The following is a 12,492-nucleotide window of genomic DNA, read 5'->3' as shown; positions in this document are numbered from 1 at the left end:
TTTGAAGTGAGCTTGGGGGGGGAGGTCAATATAGCAGAAAGTACCCAAAAGTGACAACATTCTAAAAACTGCACACCTCAAGATGCTCAAAACCACATTCAATAAGTTTATTAACCTTTCAGGTGTTTCACGAGAACTAAAGAAATATGGAAGGAAAAACTAAACATTACTTTTTTTTTCACAAAAAATGTACTTTTGAACCAAACTTTTTTTTTTCCACAAGGGTATCAGGAGAAAATGGACCACAAAATTTGTTGTTCAATTTCTCCTGAGTCCGCAGATACCCCGTATGTGGGGGAAAGCCACTGTTTTGGCACAAGGCAGGGCACAGAAGGGAGGGAGCACCTTTTGACTTTTTGAGCGCAAAATTTATTATCACAATGAACCAATAGGAAATATCTCCTACTTATGCGCCTGCCATTTTCTTCAGGGAAGATGACCATTTTTAGTCTCAATGGGGGACTTGACCAATTTAATAATTTGATCACTTAAATAATTTGTAATCCTTGCAGGATGAGCCGATGGACATAGAGTGAGCTGCCACACTATGTAAAAGCATGTAGGTGGTAGGAATAGTACTGACTGCGGCATCTAAAGGGATTAAACCGCTGGGATAAATCTGCAGTAACAGCAGATAACAGCAGTCTACTCTGCTATTGTATCCAAATAGAAAAACAAATGGAGTCTAAGGCCTCTTTAACACTTCTGTCTTTTTCCGTCACAATGCGTAGTTTTGTGGGGAAAAAAATAGAAATCAAAAATGGATCCAGCAAATGTTTCTGCTGTATCCATTCTTTACTTATAGACTTGTATTAGCGACGGATTGTGACGGATGGCCTTCAGTTACATTCGTCGTGCACTGGATCCATCCTAAAATCGCTGTCCCTTGGGGTGGAGACAACAGAGGAACGTTTTTTGTGCACGTTGGAAAATTACGCCGCATCAATAGTAAAAAGTTGGTCACACTTGTCAAACACTATGTTTGACAAGTGTGACCAACCTATCAATCCGTTTTTCAAGCGATGCTACAGATCGCTTGGAAAACGCTACTGATCCGTCAAAAAAATGTATCCAGTGCATCCGTTTTTTACAGTCTGCACAGGATCCGTCTTTTCAACATTTTGACGGATTGTGACTGATTGTAAAAAAACGGAAGTGTGAAAGAGTACAGCACCATGGAATTAATGGTGCTATATAAATAATAATAATAGGCCTAAGTTACACGTTTTGTGCTAGGATTAGGGTGATGGTTGTGTGTTACAACCAACACCATATGCAGATGGCATAGACAAATCACTAGGATCCCACCTAACTGTAAGGTTAAGTTCACACTAGGTGTTTTTGCTGCTTTTTTATGCTAATTTTCAGATGCATTTTACAGTACCAACAAAGCCTGTGAGATTTCAGATATCGCATGCACACACAGTTTTTTTTTTTTTTTTTGTCATCAGTATTTGTGCTTTGCATGTTTTTTTGGACCTAGAGCATGTCACCTCATCAGTGTTTTTTTTTTTTTTTTCTTTCAGCATTTTTCACCCATTGAAAGCAATGGGTGATGAAAGAAATGCTGACAAAATGAAAAATCAAGTACAGCAGTATATATCTGATGGGGTCTATCACAGTGATCAAAATGAACTAATAGGAAAAATCTATTGTCGGGGGTCAGCTGACAGATCTCGGCAGGCGCACTGTGCATGTACCCACCATTTTCTTCTCGGATGAAGGCGCAGAGGGCCGGGGGGACATCTGAGGTACTGGAGGGGCTCGGGGGACCCAATGTCTCTCTCCTCTGATGTGCTAGATCATATCAGAGGAGAGGGAAATAAATAGAAAATCGGACCGTTAAAAGGCATATCTGCAGTCGCTAAGGGATTAATCACTGCCTCATTGCAGTGTTCCCTGGTTGCACAGTGCTATGGGGGTGGGGGGAAATTGTCTCTGCACTGTTGGAATGCATGTCTCATTAACGGAGAGGTTGATGGTGCAGGTGGCGGCCCTATGGTATATGGATGAGGCAAAAGCAGTGGAGGAAGATACAGAGGTTTGTCTTGCAGGCTTTGGGAATTCCAAGACTTGTGGAGCAGCCCCTTTCCCGCCTGCCCCCACAGTCACCATTCCCCAGTCAGCGGGATGTAATGCCCCTGGCCATGTTTGCTCGGCCAGGTGTCAGAGGTGAAATGCACCCTGGAGACATACAATTTTACAAGAAACGGGTGATGTTATTTCGCTGGTGTAGCGCAGGCAACGCTTTCTTAGGAGAACTAATGACGACTGGGGGACTGCAACGGCCATCAGCTTACGGAAATGTGCTGTATCCACCAGGTGGAAAGTCATAATTTCCGTGGCCAACAGATTGGAGATGGAGTTCAAGCTCTTCACTTTGGCATGTGTAGGAGGAAGCATTGTTTTATGTGACCACAACTACGGGACCGAGGGCTGGCTGCTGTGCTGAGAGAGGGTGGAGTAGGGAGAACACGACAAACTGCTGAACTGTGAGTGAGGTGCAGGTGGAGATGTTATGGTGGATTGAGAAAGGTGTGATATGCTTGGTGAAACAAAAACGGCAGTTATCTCCACTTCAGTAACAGCTTATGGGCTTTCACTAACTTTGACTGTAGGGGGTAAACAAGTGGAGGTTCTGCTGGCGGAGACCTGTGTGAAAACACTTTTCACGGTGACTGAGGAGAAAGAAGCAGCAGATGTGGTTAATAGGACGACTGGTGGTTGGCGAGGCCTGCTAGTCTGCATTTTAGCGCAGTAAGATTCCAAAACTAACGCATGTTGATCGCGCATGTGCCGGTTCATACTTGTTTTAGTCAAATTATTGAAATATTTGCAACTACTGGCTTGTTTTTTTTTTGCAAACTATAACGTTAAGGGGGTCATCCTTTGCGTTCTCAAAAAAGTCTCAGGCTAGGCAACCCTTGCCGCCTCTGCGAACTGCAGACCAGTGACTGCTGCTGGCAACAAATTTATAGTAAGACCATCAGCACTCAAAATGATGCTTCTGTAGAATATCCGTATGATATAAAGAATCTTTATTCACAGCTGACATATGAAATGGACAAGACAAAATTTCGGCTCTCTGGCCTTTATCAAGGATGTCTATTAACAAATCAATAGAAAAAGAAAGAAAAATTCAAATGAACAGAAGCATATCACATCTATGCTAGGTTCAGGTCACGATATAGGATTGTTTATCATATGTCAAGAAATAATAAATACATCAGACTTTGCATCAGAGTACATAAATCAAAAATATAGTTGTGGCTGAGGATGCAGTGCTTGTCGTGGTTGCATCACTCAGTGTCTGTGCAGCAAGCCACAACATAACCTCCTCGTTTTCCTCCACCTCCTCTGCTGAGCTATTCAGCTACGTGCTTCTGGGTTCACACCAAGGGGATCCTACAACCTCATCGTCATCCTCTCTGTTCTCCCATTCTTCAACCCAAGAGTCACCCTCCTCCTCTTCGTGCCCTGACAGTGCAGTGCAGTACAGTCTGCGTGCGCCTCAGGTATCTGAGTCTTATCAGGATCGCCTCCACCCCCCGGGGGTTAACATCTGGTGACAAGGGTCTGGATTCTGCGTGGATCTTACTACGTCCGGCCCCAGATCCAACTGAAAAAAACTTGGGGCATCGGTGCAGTTACTTTCCTTTCTTGATTACATGAACCTTTGGAGCAAACCTGATTCCCATGGAATAGAATGTGTGAACAGCACTACAGACTCGCCCATCTGTGGTTCCCCACAATCAGGCGGTTGGAGAGTTGTGATGCAGAGGGAAATGAGGGTAATTGGGGTGCTACCTGTGAGGATTGTACTGTGTGTGATGTTAAGGTGGAGGAGAGGCGATGAATAATGTGTGCAAACTGTAAAGCGCTGCGTAATATGTTAGCGCTATATAAAAATAAAGATTATTATTATTTGATGCGGCCCTTGCCATCCAGAGGAGCACATGCCCTTTCTGGCCTTTATCTGCAAGGCATACCGCTCTGCAGCTGGCAAGGAAAGGGAGTGGAGTAGCCAGTAACAGATGATGTTTATGTTGACAGTTATCTTTCTATAGGAGGAGACGACATTTGTTCAGTAGAGCTTTCAGTAACATTACCACTTACCCACGTACACCTTGAACACCAAGCCTATTCCCCCTTCCAACACAACCTCGCTTTTTCCCCACTCATGTTGGATGTACCTTTTCCCTCTTTTAACCAGCTATTTCACAACCCTAGTCCCAGACCTGTCAGTCACCTGTCACTAAATTAATATTCAGATTTTATTTGCTGAGACAGTATGTCTGGACCAACCTATTAGCAAAATGGATTTAGATTCTGAAATGTGGGCTGGTGTCTGGACCACACTATTAGCACAAACTAAATGCTGGAAGGTCGATTTCACCCAGGATCCTATCTATCAGAACTGTCTGACTGTTTGCAGGAGCAGCCTGTCTGCACTGTTCCACTGACAAAATAAACATGTCCTCTTTGTCTATGGAGAGGGGCATGTGACTTGAGCAGCCAATGACAAAAGCCCTTGTGTCTGGACACACTGCCGGAATCTCCACACATTAAGTTAATAAAATAAAATACAGTCCACTGCTACTCTGACCTCTCCCCACACCCTCCCCTCTTCAAACTTGTCCCTTCCCCACATCATACAGCATCACTGTCCTAGCCAAAGTCCTAACCAAAGCATTAGTGGAAACACTATCATATACTGATCTTTGGCCGAATTTTTCCGATTTTGAGGAAAATGCTCGGGAATCCAAACACAAATCCAGATGTGCAACAGTCATACCAAATTTTAATTGGCGAACGTTTCCGAACAAGTTCGCTCATCTCTAATTGCCAAATTATGTATAGAAAGGGAGATATACACTAATCGCTCAAAAAATTCCTCAGAATTTTGCAGCTCAGGAGGGAAAAGCACATAGCTGTGCAAATTGGGAGTATTCAGAATAAACAAAGTCTATGGCACCAATTCATCAAGGCCATCATAAGGGGTTGTGTTGGAGTCAGGCGCTCCTGATTCATGAAGATGTAATGACTGTGAAGCATTCGATGAGTGGCTTGCCAGAAAACTTACTCCAGTCAGGGAAATCCTATGTCCGTCCCCATCTGCAACCATTTTGGTGGACTTGGGAGAAATTGTTGAGAAAATGCCAAAAGTCGCACAATTTGGGGCCAATTACGAGCTCTTTCCTGGTGTGAAAGCTTTGACGGGATCTCTGTGCTCTGTTTTTTTTATTGAATTCGTACTCCATACTCCTGAGTGCACGCTCAGACAGAAGCGGGTCTGTTGCTTTCAGAGAGGTCTCAGGACCTGGACTTCCACCAATCTGCTGTTAAAGACCAAGACTATATAAAACATTTGTGAACATTTAGTTTCTCATTAAAGAGATTTTCAGCTTCATAATTATTAACTTTTCTATAATGAAAAATTAGAAAATTATCCAGTCTATTTTCTCTTTATCTGTTCCTCACACATTTCAAGATTTCTGCTTGTATGGGACGAAAACCTGTCCTGGGCATGGGATGGACCAACCTGCGCAAGAATTAGTGCATTTACTATACAGTTAGGGGAGCTCCCCTGTACCGATCCCTGCCCCTGTGTGAGTGTCGCAAGGTCATGGGCAGGTGGTTATCCCAAGAGAAAAATCTCAAGGTTCCTAGTGTGTGACCACAAGCAGAGATCCTGAATACCACTGGGAATTGATGCAGGAAGTATTTTGGAAAGTTGTAAAATTTACGGTATATAACGGTTTGCTGACATTGTTTTTATCTGGCAAAAAATATCTACTGCAGAAATGGTGAAAAATGTAACTTAAAATAAATCATATTTACAGTATGTACTGATGCAATGTAAATGTTTGCTTAGGTTTGTTGGAAGAATGACCCTGCAGGAACATTCGGAGGATATTGTAAGGTAATGCTGGTTCATGTTTCTTGTTTCCTGTTCACACTGGACACCAAACAGTAATTCTCAGCCTTGTTTGTAGCCTGTAATCTGAGCAGAGTAAAGATGTTGTCCTACGCTCTAAGTTTCCTTATTACCTAAACTGTGTTGTTTTTTTTTTTTTTTTTTTTATGGTTGTCCAGTTGGGAAAACCTATTAAAATGTCATTTCCTGTATGCCTCATATCTGCGGTCTTGTTCCTCAGAAATCCTCTTTTAATCCTTTGTTAATGCGTTCTTCCAGGCTCTGGGGTGTGCTGTGCCTGGAAGAAAACTCCTTCCTCCAGTCTTCATTTGCGGGCCTGTTGCCTCCCATCAGCATCCGTGTGTCTGCGTAGAAGAAACAAGACGCCAATGCCCATAGCAGGGTGGAATATCACAATTGCAGGGCGAAGGCACGGGACAACCACTAGATGTCTCAGGGCCCTTCGCAGTTGAAGTCCAGAGGCAGGAGTTTTCTTCCAGACACCACACACCCCAGAGCCTGGAAGAAAGCATTAACATAAAGGATTAAAAGATGATTTCTGAGGTACAAGACCACAGATATGAAGCATACAACAAGTGTGACTATTTTAAGTATTCTGTAATCTGTATGCCTGTTAGGTTGAACAATTAATAAAATGTTCACTTCAGTTGCCTACTCCTGGCCTAATGGATATTGATCAGGTGCGCACTGAAGAAATAAGATATGACAACACGTCAGATGTAAACTCTCCTTGATCAATCTATGGCTCAGCTCCAAGGGGCTTTATTTAGTCAGGACACAGATTTATATAACCCATGTAAAGGGGGCTCGGTTAGCTTTAAAATGAGAGTGATCGGATGCATTCCATTGGTTAGTGGGTTGGGCAATGAGCAAGTCCATGGGTGGATCCATGAGGTCATCAGGGTGGGTTGGTCCATGAGGTCATCAAGGTGGGCGTCACTGTGGGTGGATCCATGAGGTCATCAGGGTGGGCGTCATCTTGGATTCAAGCACATGGTATGCTGATACAGGAAATGGCAACCATCTTTAGGGTCTCACTTTGATCTGAGAAAGCTTAAGTAAGGTTAAACAGTACACGTTATGGGTCACTTCTCTAAACCTCTTATGTCTTGAGGTTAAGTATTTGATCTTATGGCTCTCCTCAACATGCCCATATTAATAGCTTAGGTACGTCCAAGGGGGTGACAAATTCCCTTTAAATGCAGCTACCTCAGCTGATGCTGAAATGGAGATGTAGGTCGTCTTGTAGATATTTAGGGGCGGTAAGGCAGAGTAAAATAGGGCATGTCATTGAAATAAAAGTTAGGGCCAAGCTCTCCCTTGTGGATATGAATTTTTTTCCATAAGGTGTCTGTTATTGTATTATAAAATCTGCTGTGATTATTGTGGGTTTTTTTGGCTTTGTTTCTCCCTTTTTTATGTTTTTGGTGCAAATTATGCCATGTAGAAATATTGGATGGCTGCACTTAAAAGTGCAAATGCGTTTTTTATGATTCTCCTCATGAGTTTTCATGAAATCATCCATGTGGTTGAACTGATAATCACAGCAGAATTTCTGCTTCCAAGAAAAAGCCAACACTGAAATGCTGTGTTTATGCTACAATGTAACCTGTCTAATAATTGGATGCTGATATTTTGGCAATAAAGTGATACATCTGCAGTGAATTCTGCACAAAGAATTGACATGCGGTGCAGATTATAAAATCCGCAGTGTTGTCCGTAGAACCAGTTGGGGTGAATCCGGTACACTGACACTGTCCAATCTGCGCTGAGAGTATCCGCCTATGGACCATTTTGACAACTAGGTGTTATTTCTCCTTCGCCACATTGGGGGACACAGGACCATGGGTGTTATGCTGCTGTCACTAGGAGGCTGACACTAAGGCTATGTTCACACATTGCGGTTTTTACCGCGGAACCGCAGCGTTTCTGCAGCTGCGGGTCCGCAGCAGTTTCCATAGCGTTTACAGTAACATGTAAACCCTATGGAAACCGCTGTGCACATGCTGCGGGAAAAACCGCGTGGGAACGCAGCGGTTTACAACCCGCAGCATGTCACTTTTTTGTGCAGAATCGCAGCGATTCTGCACCCATAGAAATGCATTGATCCGCTTACTTCCTGCATGGGGCTGTGCCCACCTTGTGGGAAGTAAGCGGATAATGTGCGGGTGGTACCCGGGGTGGAGGAGAGGAGACTCTCCTCCAGGCCCTGGGAACCATATTTCAGTAAAAAAAAAAAAGAATTAAAATAAAAAATATACTCGCCTCTGAAGTCTCAGCGCTGCATGCGGCCGTCCGGTCTCAGGTTTGCTATGCGACCAGGACCTGCGGTGACGTCGCGGTCACATGACCGTGACGTCACGAAGGTCCTGGTCGCACAGCATCTTTGGAACCGGACCGCCGCCTGCAGCGCCGAGGAGATCGGAACGTCAGAGGGTGAGTATATCATGATTTTATTATTTTTAACATTACTATTGATGCTGCATATGCAGCATCAATAGTAGGGGTAATATCCCGCAGCGGAACCCGCAGGAGAAACCGCGATAAATCTGCAGGGATAACCGCAGCGGGTTTGCCCTGCAGATTTATCAAATCCGCTGCGGGAGAACCCGCAGGGACAGGACGCAACGTGTGAACATAGCCTAAGTTTATTTTTCCATTTGTCAGTATTTTCTTAACTCTCAGGGATTACAGAGAAGCTGAACATAACTGAGTTGTGCAAAAAGATGCTCTTGATTTGTTATGATATGGAGATATAAATATTAAAACGGTTTGTCCCATGAACATTTATAAGATCATCTCGATCACAGGAAAAATGTTTCACACTTCCAATTATTATTTATTATTCCAAGATCTGTTAATTAAAATGTACTTTGTTTATGGGACAGCACCTTTAACAAAAGCAGACACACTAGGAGATTAATTTTAAGTAATCAAGTTTTATCCAGTAATGAAATATAGTAGCAGCTGATTGTGTTTTGGATAGGACTACATTCACATTGGGCTTGTGATTGACGTTCAGCTTGTATGCCAGAAAAGCTTGCAACATGCAGATTTTGTCCGTAAGATTACATCATCTTCGGGCTAGCATACATCTGTATTTAATGGTCTCCAGAAAAAAAGTGTATACGTTTTAAATATATTCTATTTTTTTTTTCTTTAATTTTTACAGTGAATGTTTACCCGACAAATGGCACAGTATGTCACCCTTTACACTTGGGCTCTGTTCACATCACACTTTTGGCCTCCACTTAACTTACAACCCATATATTCACTTAAAGACTGTCTAGCTAGGTTTTTCATGTTTTCCTGGTTGTTGGAAGCGAATGTTACATATTTATTTAACTTTGTTTCTTTCTATAAAGGCCTCTTGGTACTGAAAATCTTTTGCTTCGTGGGACAAGGTTGAAAAACACAAAGGAAATTTTTGGTATGTTGTAAATGCAAATAAAATGTGCAAACTGCTTGTAAATGTCCGTTGTGTATATTACATGGAAGTCTCAATACGGGATATATATCTAATATATAAAGCTGAATGTGTGTGTGTATGTGTGTGTGTATGTATGTCCGGGATTGGCATCTGCACCGTCACAGCTACAGCCACAAAATCAAAAATGCAAAATCAAAATGCACAGTCACACGTCTGGACCCCGAGAGCGTCATAGGCTATGTTGTGAGGTAAAATTTTAACCCCGCGCTTTCCAATTCACCAAACAATTTTGCCCCCATCTACATAATGGGGAAAAGTGAAAGGAAAAGTGTTGGAGGCAAATTGACAGCTGCCAGATGTGAACAAGGGGGACTTAAAGAATGAGAGCGATGGCGCCAAAGAGTATATACCGTACAGTTGCTAAGGTGGGCCCCCGACATGGGATACTCGCCACACACGGGGATATGAACATACACACAAAATGCGCCACAAACTACCACGTGCTTGAACACATATACCACCCTCAGCACACATTTCACCACACATACACCAACCTCGCCACATAAAAGTCGAAACACAAAAGTCGCCGCACAAAACTCGCCACGCGCAAAACTCGCCACATGCAAAAACTCGGCTCACGCAAAACTCGCCACAAGTGCAAAACTCACCTCATGGAAAACTCGCCACATGCAAAACTTGCACTCGTGGAAAAATTGCCACATGCACAAAAGTTGCAACACATGCAAAAGTTGCCTCATACAAAACTTGCACATTCACAAAAGGCACCATACATAAAACTCATCATGCGCAAAACTTGCTGCACACAACTTGCTACACTAACCTGTCACATGCAACTCGACACACAAAAAGTTGCTACACGCATGTTGCCACACAAAACTCATCTCATAAAAGTCGCTACATGCATGTCGCCACACACAACTCAACACACACAACTTGACAAGCGAAACTCGCCCTAAAACACACACAAGTCTGGTATTATCCTTCAAAAATAAAAATCTGATTAATAAGCAGACAAACTACAAGAGCAACAAATGTACCATATAGGAAATACGGCAGCTGTCAGTCACATGACCTGTCTATTATGTGTATGTGTGAGCTAATATATACTGCCAGGGGGAGGGCTTCCTGTTGCCTGGGGATTTATCAGGCTGCCAATTTAGCTTACAAGTACTGAGGTAAAAATACTGAGCAAATAACGTGTGAACGAGGTATAATACAGGAGGAGATGACACACAGGTATGTACTATATGCAGGGGAGATGACACACAGATATATACTATATACAGGACAGATGACACACAGGTATATACTATATACAGGAGGAGATGACATACAGGTATATGCTATATATGGAAGTTGACATACAGGGGAGATGACACACAGGTATATACTATATACAGGAGGAGATGACATACAGGTATATACTATATATAGGAGGAGATGACACACAGGTATATACTATACAGGGGAGATGACACACAGCAGGTATATACTATATACAGGGGAGATGACATACAGGTATATACTATATACAGGAGATGACCTACAGGTGTATACTATATATAAGGGAGATGACAAACATGTATATACTGAGGTGAAAATGAGAGGTGTGAGGTGAAAATGAAAAGGTGTGAGTGCAAAATTAGAGGAGTGAGGGAAAATAGTGGAGTGATCGGAAAATGACAGATGTGAGGTCGAAATGACAAGTGTTAGGGGGGAATGAGAGGAGTGAGGGAGAAAATGAGAGATGTGATTGGGAAAATGAGAGGCGTGATGGGAAAATAAGAGAAGTGAGGTGCTATAACTAATCACAGATATTTACTATGCCCAGGCAACGCCGCGCTCTTCAGCTAGTTCAAAATAAAACGATATATATATATCTACACATACCGTATTTTCTGGTGTATAAGACGACTGGGCGTATAAGACGACCCCCAACTTTTCCATATGGAATTTGGGATATGCCCGCCGTATAAGACGGGGGTTATCTTATACGCCCAGTCATCTTATACAGCGTGTGGTTCCCAGGGTCTGGAGGAGAGGAGACTCTCCTTCAGGCCCTGGGATCCATATTCATGTAAAAAATAAAGAATAAAAATAAAAAACATGGATATATTCACCCTCGGACGGCCCCTGGCTCACAGCGCTGCTAGCGTCTGCCTCCGTTCCGAAGAATGCAGAGAGTGAAGGACCTTCGATGACGTCGCGGTTAGGTGACGTCATCGAAGGTCCTTCACTCTCTGCATTCTTAGGAATGCACAGCATCGACGTAGAAATCCCACGCCTCTGATTGGTTGAGGCCGCCAGGCACAGCGACGATGATGTCATAATGGTTGCCATGGCGACAATGATGTCATAAAGGTTGCCTCGACCAATCAGCGACGGGCACAGCGACGATGATGTCATAATGGTTGTCATGGCGACGATGTCATAAAGGTTGCCTCGACCAATCAGCGACGGGCACAGTCTGCTGCGAATTCTGGAATCATCATTGTCCATATACTACGGGGACATGCATATTCTAGAATACCCGATGCGTTAGAATCGGGCCACAATCTAGTATATATCTATATATATAATTGTCTAAGGGTTTTTCCGTCTGTCTGTCTTTCTGTCTGTCTGTCTGTCTGTCCTGGAAATCCCGCGTCTCTGATCCCGCGTCCTGGCGGCCTCGACCAATCAGCGACGGGCACAGTATCGACGTAGAAATCCCGCGTCTCTGATTGGTCGAGGCCGCCAGGCCTCGACCAATCAGCGACGGGCACAACGACGATGATGTCATAAAGGACGTAGACATCCCGCGTCTCTGATTGGTTGAGGCTGCCAGGCCTCGACCAATCAGCGACGATGATGTCATAATGGTTGCCATGGCGACGATGATGTCATAAAGGTTGCCTCGACCAATCAGCGACAGGCATAGTGACGATGATGTCATAATGGTTGCCATGGTGACGATGATGTCATAAAGGTTGCCTCGACAAATCAGCGACAGGCACAGCGACGATAATGTCATAATGGTTGCCATGGCGACGATGATGTCATAAAGGTTGCCTCGACCAATCAGCGACGGGCACAATCTGCCGCAAATTCTGGAATCATCATT

General features: G+C 43.5%; 1 protein-coding gene across 3 annotated transcripts in view; it reads left to right on the top strand.

Annotated features, from left to right (window-relative positions):
• ATP11B (ATPase phospholipid transporting 11B (putative)) overlaps nucleotides 1–12,492 on the top strand; it is a 208,364-nt gene that overhangs the window by 68,151 nt on the left and 127,721 nt on the right. For all 3 annotated transcript variants that reach the window (XM_069727247.1, XM_069727248.1, XM_069727246.1), the window contains exons 8-9: nucleotides 5,876–5,923; nucleotides 9,304–9,368. In XM_069727247.1, the coding sequence (XP_069583348.1) occupies nucleotides 5,876–5,923; nucleotides 9,304–9,368 (113 nt within the window). The remainder of the gene's footprint in view (nucleotides 1–5,875; nucleotides 5,924–9,303; nucleotides 9,369–12,492) is intronic.

This window comes from Ranitomeya imitator, chromosome 5, assembly GCF_032444005.1.
Source record: "Ranitomeya imitator isolate aRanImi1 chromosome 5, aRanImi1.pri, whole genome shotgun sequence".
Taxonomy (NCBI): domain Eukaryota; kingdom Metazoa; phylum Chordata; class Amphibia; order Anura; family Dendrobatidae; genus Ranitomeya; species Ranitomeya imitator.
This window is presented reverse-complemented; position numbering and strand designations above follow the sequence as displayed.